Source organism: Cydia pomonella, unplaced genomic scaffold (assembly GCF_033807575.1).
Source record: "Cydia pomonella isolate Wapato2018A unplaced genomic scaffold, ilCydPomo1 PGA_scaffold_85, whole genome shotgun sequence".
NCBI classification, from domain to species: domain Eukaryota; kingdom Metazoa; phylum Arthropoda; class Insecta; order Lepidoptera; family Tortricidae; genus Cydia; species Cydia pomonella.
In genome coordinates this window covers 14,666-26,096 of record NW_026907918.1, presented here as the reverse complement: position 1 = coordinate 26,096, position 11,431 = coordinate 14,666, and the positions used below count along the sequence as shown (strand labels likewise).

General features: G+C 34.4%; 2 protein-coding genes across 2 annotated transcripts; both read left to right on the top strand.

The window, feature by feature from the left end:
- The first annotated feature begins 261 nt into the window (after nucleotides 1-261).
- LOC133534318 (uncharacterized) lies at nucleotides 262-3,272 on the top strand. The gene is made up of 3 exons (XM_061873428.1): nucleotides 262-332; nucleotides 970-2,314; nucleotides 2,594-3,272. Exons 1-3 carry the CDS (start codon nucleotides 269-271, stop codon nucleotides 3,255-3,257), a joined length of 2,073 nt encoding a protein of 690 aa, XP_061729412.1. The 5' UTR covers nucleotides 262-268; the 3' UTR covers nucleotides 3,258-3,272.
- Nucleotides 3,273-7,363: 4,091 nt separating this feature from the next.
- On the top strand, nucleotides 7,364-10,241 carry LOC133534319 (putative leucine-rich repeat-containing protein DDB_G0290503). The gene has a single exon (XM_061873429.1). The coding sequence runs from the start codon at nucleotides 8,141-8,143 to the stop codon at nucleotides 10,118-10,120; it is 1,980 nt and encodes a 659-aa protein (XP_061729413.1). The 5' UTR covers nucleotides 7,364-8,140; the 3' UTR covers nucleotides 10,121-10,241.
- Nucleotides 10,242-11,431: the final 1,190 nt, after the last annotated feature.

Here is an 11,431-nt window from a genome sequence, read left to right as displayed (position 1 = left end):
CCCATACCTTTGGCCTTTGATCTATTAGATGCGCCACTTTTTGTTATTAAAAATAAATGAACACATAAAAGTTTTAATCATGTGTCGAAAGATGGCAGTAAATTTACTGTGGCTACAAAAGTTTCTTTGACAAGTAATTCACCTTTATTTCAAATTATCTTTTGGTTCAATAGTTCGTACGTCTCTTCCCCTTAACGGTGGAACTGGGAAGTATGTAACATTGATATTAACTTTTATGTACACATAAATGTTTTACGATTATTTTGCAATGTCTGGAATTAGTTTCAGTAAAATGAAAACCGTTGTGTTTATCGCCGTTGCTAGTATAATAGGTAAATTAAATAAATTTACAAATTTGACAAAAACACATTAATTTAATTAATGTATTTTTGTCACTGAAATAATATTTTGAGGTACGATACTACAGATGAACATACTGAAAAACATGATAACAATAACATAAGATTATAACATTCCTATTTTTGCGTTGGAAGTCAAAAATTAGGGGAAGTGGGGTAATTGGTAACAGAGATATAAAGTAGATACTTCTAATTTCGCAACACTAATTTAAACTTTCACATTTTTAACATATTATTATTATTATTACATACAAAACGGGAATTAATCGCGTATAAATAAAATTTTGAAATTACCTCCGACGTTTGTCCCGACGAGGGCGGCGTCGTCCCCGTGGTCCCGGACAAGCACAGTAGCATTGCCTATCAGTGACATCGGTGAGACAGCAATTTAATTATCCGCATGTGATAGAGATAGAAAATGGCTGGACTTAGTACGAAAAAATTCGTGCTTAAGGCCTTTCTTTGGTTTTAGTCCTTTACCTTTTTTTCCAAACCATCTGGGGTGAATCATTTTACCAAAAATAACAAATATATTTTCAGCCATACAATACAATTACAATACAGCTTCTTTTAGAACAATTTTAATAGTTTCCTTCCCGTTTTGTTGCAGTAAACACAGGGAAAGCAGTGAAGTCGAAACAATTGAATCTAGCTCTCGAAACAGTCCTTCAATTTGACAAGAAAGACCGAGCAGCAGACCTAGCCGTCCTAGACAAGGTGCAAGATTTCCTAGATCAAATAAAAAATGCCATGCGAACCAGTGGTAGGAGAAGTAGCGGGAACGATATGACATTCACAGATTTCATTCTAGAAGCCGCTAAAATTCTAAAAAGTCTCGAAGACGACGATCTCGAAGAAGCATACGTTGTGATCAATGATGAATCAAGAAGGTATATTAACACAGAGGATGAGCTCAGAAAGCTATTCGATAATAATGATATGAGGAGGTACGTTTCTGAGAAATTGGATGATAACAAGGATATGCCAGCTGATGAATTACGTAGATATATAGATGGAGTAATTGCCCTCATAGAATATAAACGACAAACTGGCGAAAAGAGTGACTTACTTGAAATTGGGAATACTTTGTATGATGGTGCTAGTGCTGAATTAAGGAGAGCACTGAGTGATTTAAAGAATTTGAGAAGAGGTAATGAATATAACATAGGGAGCCTGATAAAAAATGCACTTCGGTCGCTTGCACTTTTGCATTATGTTTCGCTAGGTGATGATATAAAAACTCAACTAGGAAATATGGTTAAACATTATTGGCGAACATTTACTGAAAGCTATGGATTTAATGACGCTACTACTACGCGTAGGCCAAAAGTATGGACAACTACTACGCGTAGGCCAAAAGTATGGACAACTCACAGATATATATTTACCACTACAGCACAAACAAAAAAAACATATTCGCCGAAAAAAAAAGATTTTTTAAATTTTGATAAAAACAAAACTTCTAAATCACCACAGATTTTCGGCGATTTAATGAATTGGTTTGGCATGAATAAAAAGGAAGAGAATCCCTTATTACAAATGTTTTTTCCGCAGTGGGGCAAAAATAAAACGCAATCTAATCAGAATTCGTTAGCCTCAATGTTTTTTCCATCGCTGGTTCAAAATAAACCACATGCAAGGCACAAGCAACGACATGACAGATGGCGTTATTCACATAAAGGTATGCCAATAAAGCGTCTCCGAGCCAGTAAACAAAAGTCAACTAAACGTGCGTCCGAGTCTACTGAATCAGAAGAGAAAGTTGTAATGGGTGGACAAAAGACTCGGGACGTTCATTTTAGGGCTGAAATAACATCTAAAGAGTTCTCTAGAGACAGAGAAGAAGATGAAACAAGTACAGAAGAGATAGTAATACAACATAGCAATGTTATCGATGTTGGTTTGTCTCGGAAGACACCAGGACGATTAAACATAACTTTTGTTTCGCCAGAAAAGTAAGTGTATACTAAATATTTGAATTTGACCGCCAAAGACGTCAACTGACACGCGCGGCTACAGGCTAATATCAACCTTCCTTTTTTATGATAAAGGAGGCAAACGAGCAGACAGATCGCCTGATGGTAAGCGATTACCGTCGCGCCAATAAATTTAGCCATTCAAATAAAAGCTGAACCGCATTTATATCTTTGCAAAAATACTTATTAACGTAAAATGCTACTTTTATCACTACCACTAATGTAATGAAATTGGATAATAACATATTACTGTAATAGTTCCAGGATCAGTGATGAAAGAAGAGCTATAAGAAAAAGTAACGTAAACGATACGTTTGCAGCGGATACTAGTCCAGGGAAAGGAGATGAAGTAGACAAAATGATTAAACATATAGAAGAACAAATAGAAGCAGTAAAAGATCAGGTCGAATACGTAAAAAGTTTAACTCATCCGAAACGCATAGGAAATACAGACGTATCTATCTCAAGTAACAGAACTGAAAATGTTACTGATGTTAAAGGAATGGAACCCAATAGAGCCTTCTCATTTAGAGCCCAATATGATACAGATTCGTCTAATTCTTCTGAAGTAGGAACCAACCATAATAAAACAAATGAAAATATTAGTGAAAATACATCTACAAACTCCTCTGGCACGCCGATCGCTAACGAGGAGAAGGAAGCACATGAAGAGAATACATCAGAATATTCAAAAAATAAAACAGTTAACATTGACAAATCAAAGAAAAGAGAATCGGCTGAAGTCAATGATACCCATAATGGCAACGAAGACAATCATAGACAAGACGAGGCATCTATGTCACCAAATGAAAGAGATAAGGCTGAAGACCGTGAAAATAAAACAGAAGTAAATAATAAATCTACTGCTACAAATCTTATGGCAGGTATTAGTGCGGAGGATAAACATGATATAACCGAATAAAAGCAAATATAATAATTTTTGAAGCTAAAATAAAGAACACATGATATAAACTAAGTACATTACGATACAAGTCCAAACAAATTCGTAACTCGTGTCGATTTAAAACACCCCTACTACGGTCATGTTTGAATTTATCGTCACTCGTTGTGCATTCCATACTTTTCGCACTTTTATCGTAATGTACTATTACATTAAATATGACCCTTTAAATTTTCGACATAGGTACGTAAAGTGCTAATTACCGCACTGTTGCGGTAAAGTAGCACCATATTTTTCCCTTGATTTCGGCGGTAAAAGGCTATCGTTCGCGGCTCATGCCTTTATTAGACGCATTTTACGGTATCTACTACAAGTATTAGAAGTGCATAATGAAGCATGTGTTGTGGCTAGCTACGAGTATAAACCTTTCTGAGTGGAACATGGCATGAGAATTTTCTGATGGAAGTTTCGAGGTTTGGAAATTTTGAGAGCAGAAATTGGCATGAGAATTTTCTTATGGAAGTTTCCAGAAAGTTTAAACATTTCACACAGCAGACATTATCAAAATTCACAAACTTTCTGGAAACTTTAATGAGAAAAGTCTCATGCAAGTTTCCACTAAAAAAGTTCTCGTTTAGATTAGGGACTAATATCCAATGTTCTTAACTGTTGACGAGTTTCATTTTATATAACGTCACTCATTGGCGTCTGTATCAAGGCAAGTGTCATATGAATCGAAATGTAAGGATTGGCCACGTGCAGAAAAAAATACCGCTTTCATGGAAAATTTGCTATTTTTGAAAATTCTCTTTGGAAAATTGGTAGTCGTGGCAAAGAAAAGTGGTTGGCTCAGCATGTTGATTTGGCAAGCCTCATCGCTGGTATTCTGCCATAGGTATCGGCATCTGCCATATTTCTTTCTTAATAGATTACGCAGTATCTCAAAAATAAAACTAGGGTTGCCATAATTATTCGGAGAAGATACGGGACAATGGGGTTATTTCCAGTGGCGTCCGGTGCGGAAATTCAATCAAAATTGTAAAATATAAAAAAGTAATGTTAATTTATGTTTAATATTCCATATGTAGCTCAGAATTTAGTCTATCGATTTTATTTTGGATTCCATGAACTGTCAATAGTCCTTACACCCTGGCGGGTGTTACCTATGCGTACGTTCTATGACACGAGAAAGGACAGCATCCGCTCGATGTAGCCCTTACATTTCATAACTGTCACAAGGGCATCTACGTGTTGCCTTCGGCTCCGCGCACGCCTCCCAAATGTCTGGGTCAACATTGTCCCATGAAAGACATACAAATAATTTATGTAAAACTAGTTTTTGCAAAGTGCTACTTGTCACTTTTTGACATCTATCAATAAAGATATTTCGACGAGGTCCCATAGTGGCAACGTCGCCATAAAAAAGGCGTTTTGCAATAAGTAATAATAAAATTCTTAGGTCTTAACTCTACAGCTAGACGAATAAAAAACATATATGGGCAATTTAGTCTTTAAATATGATCAGGAATTTACTGTCAAAATCTCTCGGGTTTCTCGTGGGCACGTTGTATATCATTTGCTTAATGGCGGTTGAGCAATCTGCCACAGTTTTACGAATTTTTATAGGTGGTTGATGTTCACGGTCGGGTGTCGCCCCTAAGTGGGTGACACTCGGGGCGGACCGAATTATCTTCCTTATCCCTAACTTCGCTGTTGGTGCCTAACTTCGCCCCAGTAAAATATAAAAATAATGATTTCACTAAGAAAATTAAGAAATCCATTAAATTCACAATAAAAAGAGCTGCCTAAAAATAGTTTAAAAGTAAACAAACAAGTAGCTATATGGCTAAAATAATCTGTCTTGGCTACCGACAACTTCGTCAACAATAATTTCGTCTTATTTTATTTATATAAAATTATACTAAAACTTATTCCAAATTATCCAAATCCTAAATGTTGAATACACCCATGAAGACCATGACATACAATTTAATGCTATTTAAAGCAAACTTGTGTACTAAAGGAGAAGGAGAATTTAGGGTAGGTATATTTGTCAAACCGATAACGGGTTGGTCATATTGAGCAAGTGTAAAAATCGCATTTCATCCAGCGCTCCACGTGGGTTGCGAAATAATACTTTTACTGTTAAAATTTTATTTGCAAGAAATCGATTACAGTTTAGATGTTTGAAATGAAAATGATCGTGTACATGGTGGTGGCTGGTGTTTTTGGTAATTACGATAATTTTTATGTATAATGTATGTATTTAGAGTACTGATTTCATGCTAACGAGCTGGGTACCTTTAATTCGTTAATCCGTTAACTCGTAACTAAAATTGCGTTTTTTATATTGTTGCGATAGTGATCTACTTATATAAATTGTTAGTTTGGGTTCTGTAAGTTAAAAGGTTATAAAAAACCCGGCCAAGAGCGTGTCGTTGTCGGGCCTCGCTCAATGTAGGCTGTATTTGCCCGTATTTTATGAATTAATCTACCTATCACTAGATCACTACGAGTAATATCACTATTTTCTAGTCTATAACGAACCGTTATAAATGTATACTACAGCACCGCGATGACTGTCGATAATTGTTACAGTAAACACAGTTATGACGATGGAGCAAAAACAAGTGAACATAGCTCTCGAGACAGTAATGAAATTCGGCGGCAAAAGAGACCAATCGTCGGGCCTTGATGTCATCGACAAAGTTCAAAACGCTTTAGAAAAAATAAAAGAAGGTATTGAAATCCGGAATGGTAGGAGAAGTAGTACTCATGATCATGGCATCGCATTTACTGATTTTGTATTAGAAGCTGCTAAGATATTAAAAAACTACAACGATAATGACCTTGAAGATGTATTTGCTGTTATTGGAGATGAAACAAGGAGATACATTAATAGAAATGGTGAGTTACATGAGTTGTTTGGTAGTAGTAATATGAGAAGACATCTAAGCGAACAATTGGAAGATTTGAGAGAAATGCAGGCTGATATGTTGCGTGAGCATTTGAACACAGCCATTATTACCGTTAAAAATAAAAAGTATAATGGAGAAAAAAATGATTTACTTGACATAGGAGATTTTGTGTACATCGGTGGACATGATAAGTTGAGAGCAGTACTCAGAGATCTAGAAAAATTAGGAAGATCTACAGATGTGCGTTTAGAAAACGTCTTGAGGCATACATTGAGATCTTTAATTTTTGATCATTTTTCCAAACTAAATTATAACATTAAACGCGAACTGATAGAAATGGCCAAAGATTACTGGAGAGTATCAAGTAGCAAACAATGGAACAGACAAACACGCCCAACAACGTTAACGTCACTGGAAATGGATTATACAAGTAAAAGCGATAAACACGTTTATAGAAACAGAGTAAGTTTTAATGCACATAAGCGACAAGAAATTAGTGATGTGCGGCCAATTCAAAGAACTAAAAAAACGTACAATGCTAGCCAGCATGTAAATAAAAGGTATAAATATAGAAACAGAATCCCAAAAGACCGAGAAGCTGTCACAGCGTTTACTAAATTAAACAAATATAAGGATATCACTAGACTAACTCTTTCCGATGAGACCATAAATCCAGCCTTTGAACCTGAATCTGACAACAAAACTACAGTTGAAAATAAAAAGTCCTCAAAAGTCTCGAGAAAACATATAAAGAAAAATAAGTTCACTCCTTCAATTACCCTAACCCAAACGAAAAAAACCAAAACTTTCAAAAGATGATAGCGATAAACCTATAGATTCACCGTATTCAGATTTCATGTTACTAACGGGCGGACAGAACGTCCAAGAAGTTGATTTACGAGGCCAGTCATCTGGAGAGACAAATGAAGATTATGAAGAACCTGATAAGACAAATGAAGAACAACAGGCATCGAAAAAGACTGTCGCAGGTTATCATCCCACTGCAAAGTACTTATCTATAGAAAGGTAAGCCAAAATTATAATCCTGTACGTAAACTTCCTATTATAGAACTAGAATTTGTATAAAATAACGAAACCAAACGTAAAAGTAAAATATATTTTAATTGCTCACGGTCCTACTTATAGTATTTATAAAATTCAAATTGTGACAGAGTAGCATTTTTTTAGTTTTTATTTTTGAATGAAACAAAATCTACACTATTTCCTATACTATATGTTCAAATTTCACATACATCTATTTATTTGTATTTCTATGACATATGGGGATCTTTCACATCTCCAAATTGAATTGATACTTAAAAATCTCTATTATATTGTAGTAGTTATTTATTTCAAGGGCCTGTTTCACAATGTCCAAGTAAAGTCCTGAATAAGCTGCTTGCCACTTATCTGACGAATAAAGTCATCGTTGGCGTTTCACAATCTTCAAATAAGCTTAACTTGTAGATAAAGTGCTAAGTCTTGCAGGAAGTTTTCTCTGTCGTTGTTTCGATACAAATTCAATGAAAAAAATTATGTTTTATTATGTTTTGATGGCCCACTTCATGATCCTCTTCCTGGGGATACGCATGATGCTTTTAAGTATAAAAGTTTTGCATCAAGCGCTGTGATCGTTCCGGCTTCCCCCACCACCGTTGCACGCTTCCAATATTCTTGTTGATGATTAATGAGGTGGTTTCGTGGTAACCTGTCGATATATTTAAGCTATAAAGTTCTTTCGCCTAAGTGACGTTTCAAAATTCAAGATTATCTGTTATATATATATATGATATTTATTTAAATGATATTTGAGCTAATTATAGACGCAAATGATCATAACGCCATTTAATCAGATTCGGTTTCATTACAGGTTCATAACGATTAAGAAAAAAAAGATACCGGAGGCGAAAGAAGAAAAAGATGACAAAAGAGTTGTCAGTGTTACCGTTGCAAATATATCGGGTGAAGGTTTAAGTATAGAAAGTTATGAAAATGACTATGATCTTGAAATCGAAGAAAAGCTTGAAAAAAAACCGTAAACTTGAAAACGACCGTAATCATACAAACAATCGTGAACTTGTAAACGCCCATAAAATTAAAAATAACGGTAAACGTGAAAACAACCATGAACTTAAAACTGACCGTAAACTTGAAAACAAAGTTATCAGAAAATATATCAAAAACGACAAATTAGAAATTGAGCATTCAGAAGCTGAAAACGACCATGAACTTAAAAATTACCGTAAACTTGAAAACAAAGTCATTAGGAAATATATCAAAAACGACACATTAGAAATTGAGAATTCAGAAGATGAAAACGACAGTGAACTTAAAAATCATCGTAAACTTGAAAACAAAGACATCAGGAAAAATATTAAAAATGACACAGTAGAAATTAAGAACTCAGAAGCTGAAAACTACCGTGAAGTTGAAAACGACCGTAAACATGAAAATAAAGTCAACAGGAAATATATCAAAAACGATACATTAGAAATTGAGAATTCAGAAGATGAAAACGACAGTGAACTTGAAAATGACAGTAAACTTCAAAACGACCGTAAACTTGAAAACAAAGTTATTAGGAAATATATCAATAACGACACATTAGAAATCGAGAATTCAGAAGCCGAAAACGACCCTGAACATGATAACAACCGTAAAGTTGAAGACAAAGTCATTAGGAAATATATTAAAAACGACACATTAGAAATTCATCATTCAGAAGCTGAAAACGACAGTGAACTTGAAAACGACAGTAAACTTAAAAATGACCGTAAACTTGAAGACAAAGTCATTAGGATATATATCAAAAATGATACATTAAAAAATGAGAATATAGAGGCTGAAAAAGAAAGTGAACTAGAAAATGACAGTAACCTTAAAAATGAGCGTAAACTTGAAAAGAAAGTCATGAGGAAATATATCAAGAACGACACATTCGAAATTGAGAATTCGGAAACTCCCATTGATGTGAAAAATATGATTAAGAAAATAGAAAAGCAAATGGCAGATGTTAGGGAAAAAGTCCACGAAGGCTTTGAAAATGACCGTGAATTTGATAACAAAGTCATGAGGAAATATAACAAAAACGATACATTACGAATTGATAATTCGGAAGCTACTATTTATTTGAAAAGCAAGATTAACAAAATACAAAAGCAAATAGAAGATGTAAGGGGACATGTTAACAAAGGCTTTGAAAATAACCGTGAATTTGAAAACGACCATAAATTTGAAAACCAAGTCATCAGGAAATATATTAAAAACGACACATTTAACATTGATAATTCAGAAGCTCCTATAGACGTGAAATATATGATTAAAAACATAGAAAAGCAAATAGATGAAGTAAGAGAACAAGTTGAATACGTTAAAAATCTGAGTAATATTGATGATAAGTCAAGTAAGCAAAACTTTACAGCTAACAGTGAAAAAGTTACTTTAAGGTCATCATCTAAAAATAAAACTAAAAATCACTACCTGGATTCAGAATCTCTTGAGAGAGATAACCGAGCATTTTTTTCACGTGCTAGTTCTGAAAGTGAAAGTAGTAGTAGCATTGAAATTCCAAAAAAATCTGGTTTGGCGTTTAGAGCTGATTATGCTACCAATTACGCGGCTAGGAATGATACTGTAACAAACATAAGTAAGACAACAAAATCAGTAATTGTAGATAAAACTTCGAATACAGCACACATTGACAGAGTAAGCCAAATCAATTTTTTACTAAGCAAAATTAAAGATAATGTTAAAGTTAAAGATAGCGTCGAGGAAGCTGATAAAACTATCTTGAAAGACGCAAGTAAAACTGAATTTAATAACAATAAAATTAAAGATTTTAACATTAATAATAGTGATACCATACCTTTTACTGTTAACATGAAATTGAATGAAATAGATACGACGACAGAAAATACGACTGTAGTTAAAAGAAGTAAAAGAGGATTTTACCGGAGATTTAGGTAAAGACGACGACAACATATAACTAGATGGCGCTGGCATGGGCACTAGAAAGCGCTGCTGCAATTAATTGTTATTTTTAATAAAGTTTAAAAATAAAACATCTACCTATTAGTAGAACATGTAACATGGGCATAAAGTAACCTATTTTAACCCACCATTTTAAGTGAGGATAAAATAGATAGATATATAGATTTATTTATTAGTACTAATATATGTATACACTGACAACATCGGTTAAAAGTTACAATTATGACCAAAATTAAAATATGTACAATAAATTATGTCAATAGGTATATTAAATTTCAATTAACAATTCGGAAACAACAGTGAATGAAGTGTAACTATAGTGTAACCTTATGTGTAACTATAGTGATAAGATATTATAAAACTTCGAATGTCAATTTGTTTAGGAAAACTTGAGTTTAAGCAGATATAACAAAACATGTGTACATTATTTTTTCCTGCTCTCAAACTCTCCTTTCTCCTATACTCAAGCCATTAATTAGCAAGTTGCTTGAGCATCACTTTCTATAGGAGTTAGAAGATTTAGTAACTTTTTAGAGTTAGAGGACAATTTCTCCCAATAGGTTGAGTTTGGGCAGCTAAAAAAAGAATACGTGTCCGTTATTTTAGACTACTCTATAACATATATCAAAATGAATCAAATCGGAGTCGGACAGTTGGGTACCCTTCCTTGTCAGTAGACTATTATGCTTACATTTGTAGTTATTTATAAACTGTGTTAGCCTAGCATTTTGCGGATAAAATCTTGCTAGCATCCCCAAATGCAAAAGAAATTCTTTGCTCCTCGTAGTTTAATACGTACTTTCTTAATAGGGCAAAAGATCTCAAATTTCCTACGGAAGTGGCCAAATAGTATTTCAAAGCTATTATTATCACTCGTGCGAACAATCAGTGTACGCTACGTTATCATGGAATTGTTGTATTTTTCTAGTGAGTCTTTTTGTTAGGGTTCCGTAGCCAAATGGCGAAAAACGGAATCCTTATAGATTCGTCATGTCCGTCTGTCTGTCCGATTCTGTCACAGCCACTTTTTTACGTGCTGTGTCTGATTATTTACCTTTATGATCGACAATTATAATAGCGTAGGTCAAGGTAAAATTGGGCATTTACGCCCGAGTTATATAATTTCACTTCGATTACAAGGATTACAGAAATGTTAAACATTTAAGGTTATTTTACCTTATTTATTGAAGAGTAAAGTAAGCAGTGCTCGGGCCCGCGCACGGCCGCGTGGGGAGGCGAGCGCGCCGGCCGCCAGCTCCAGCAACGGCAGTTTGCCAGGTTTTGTAC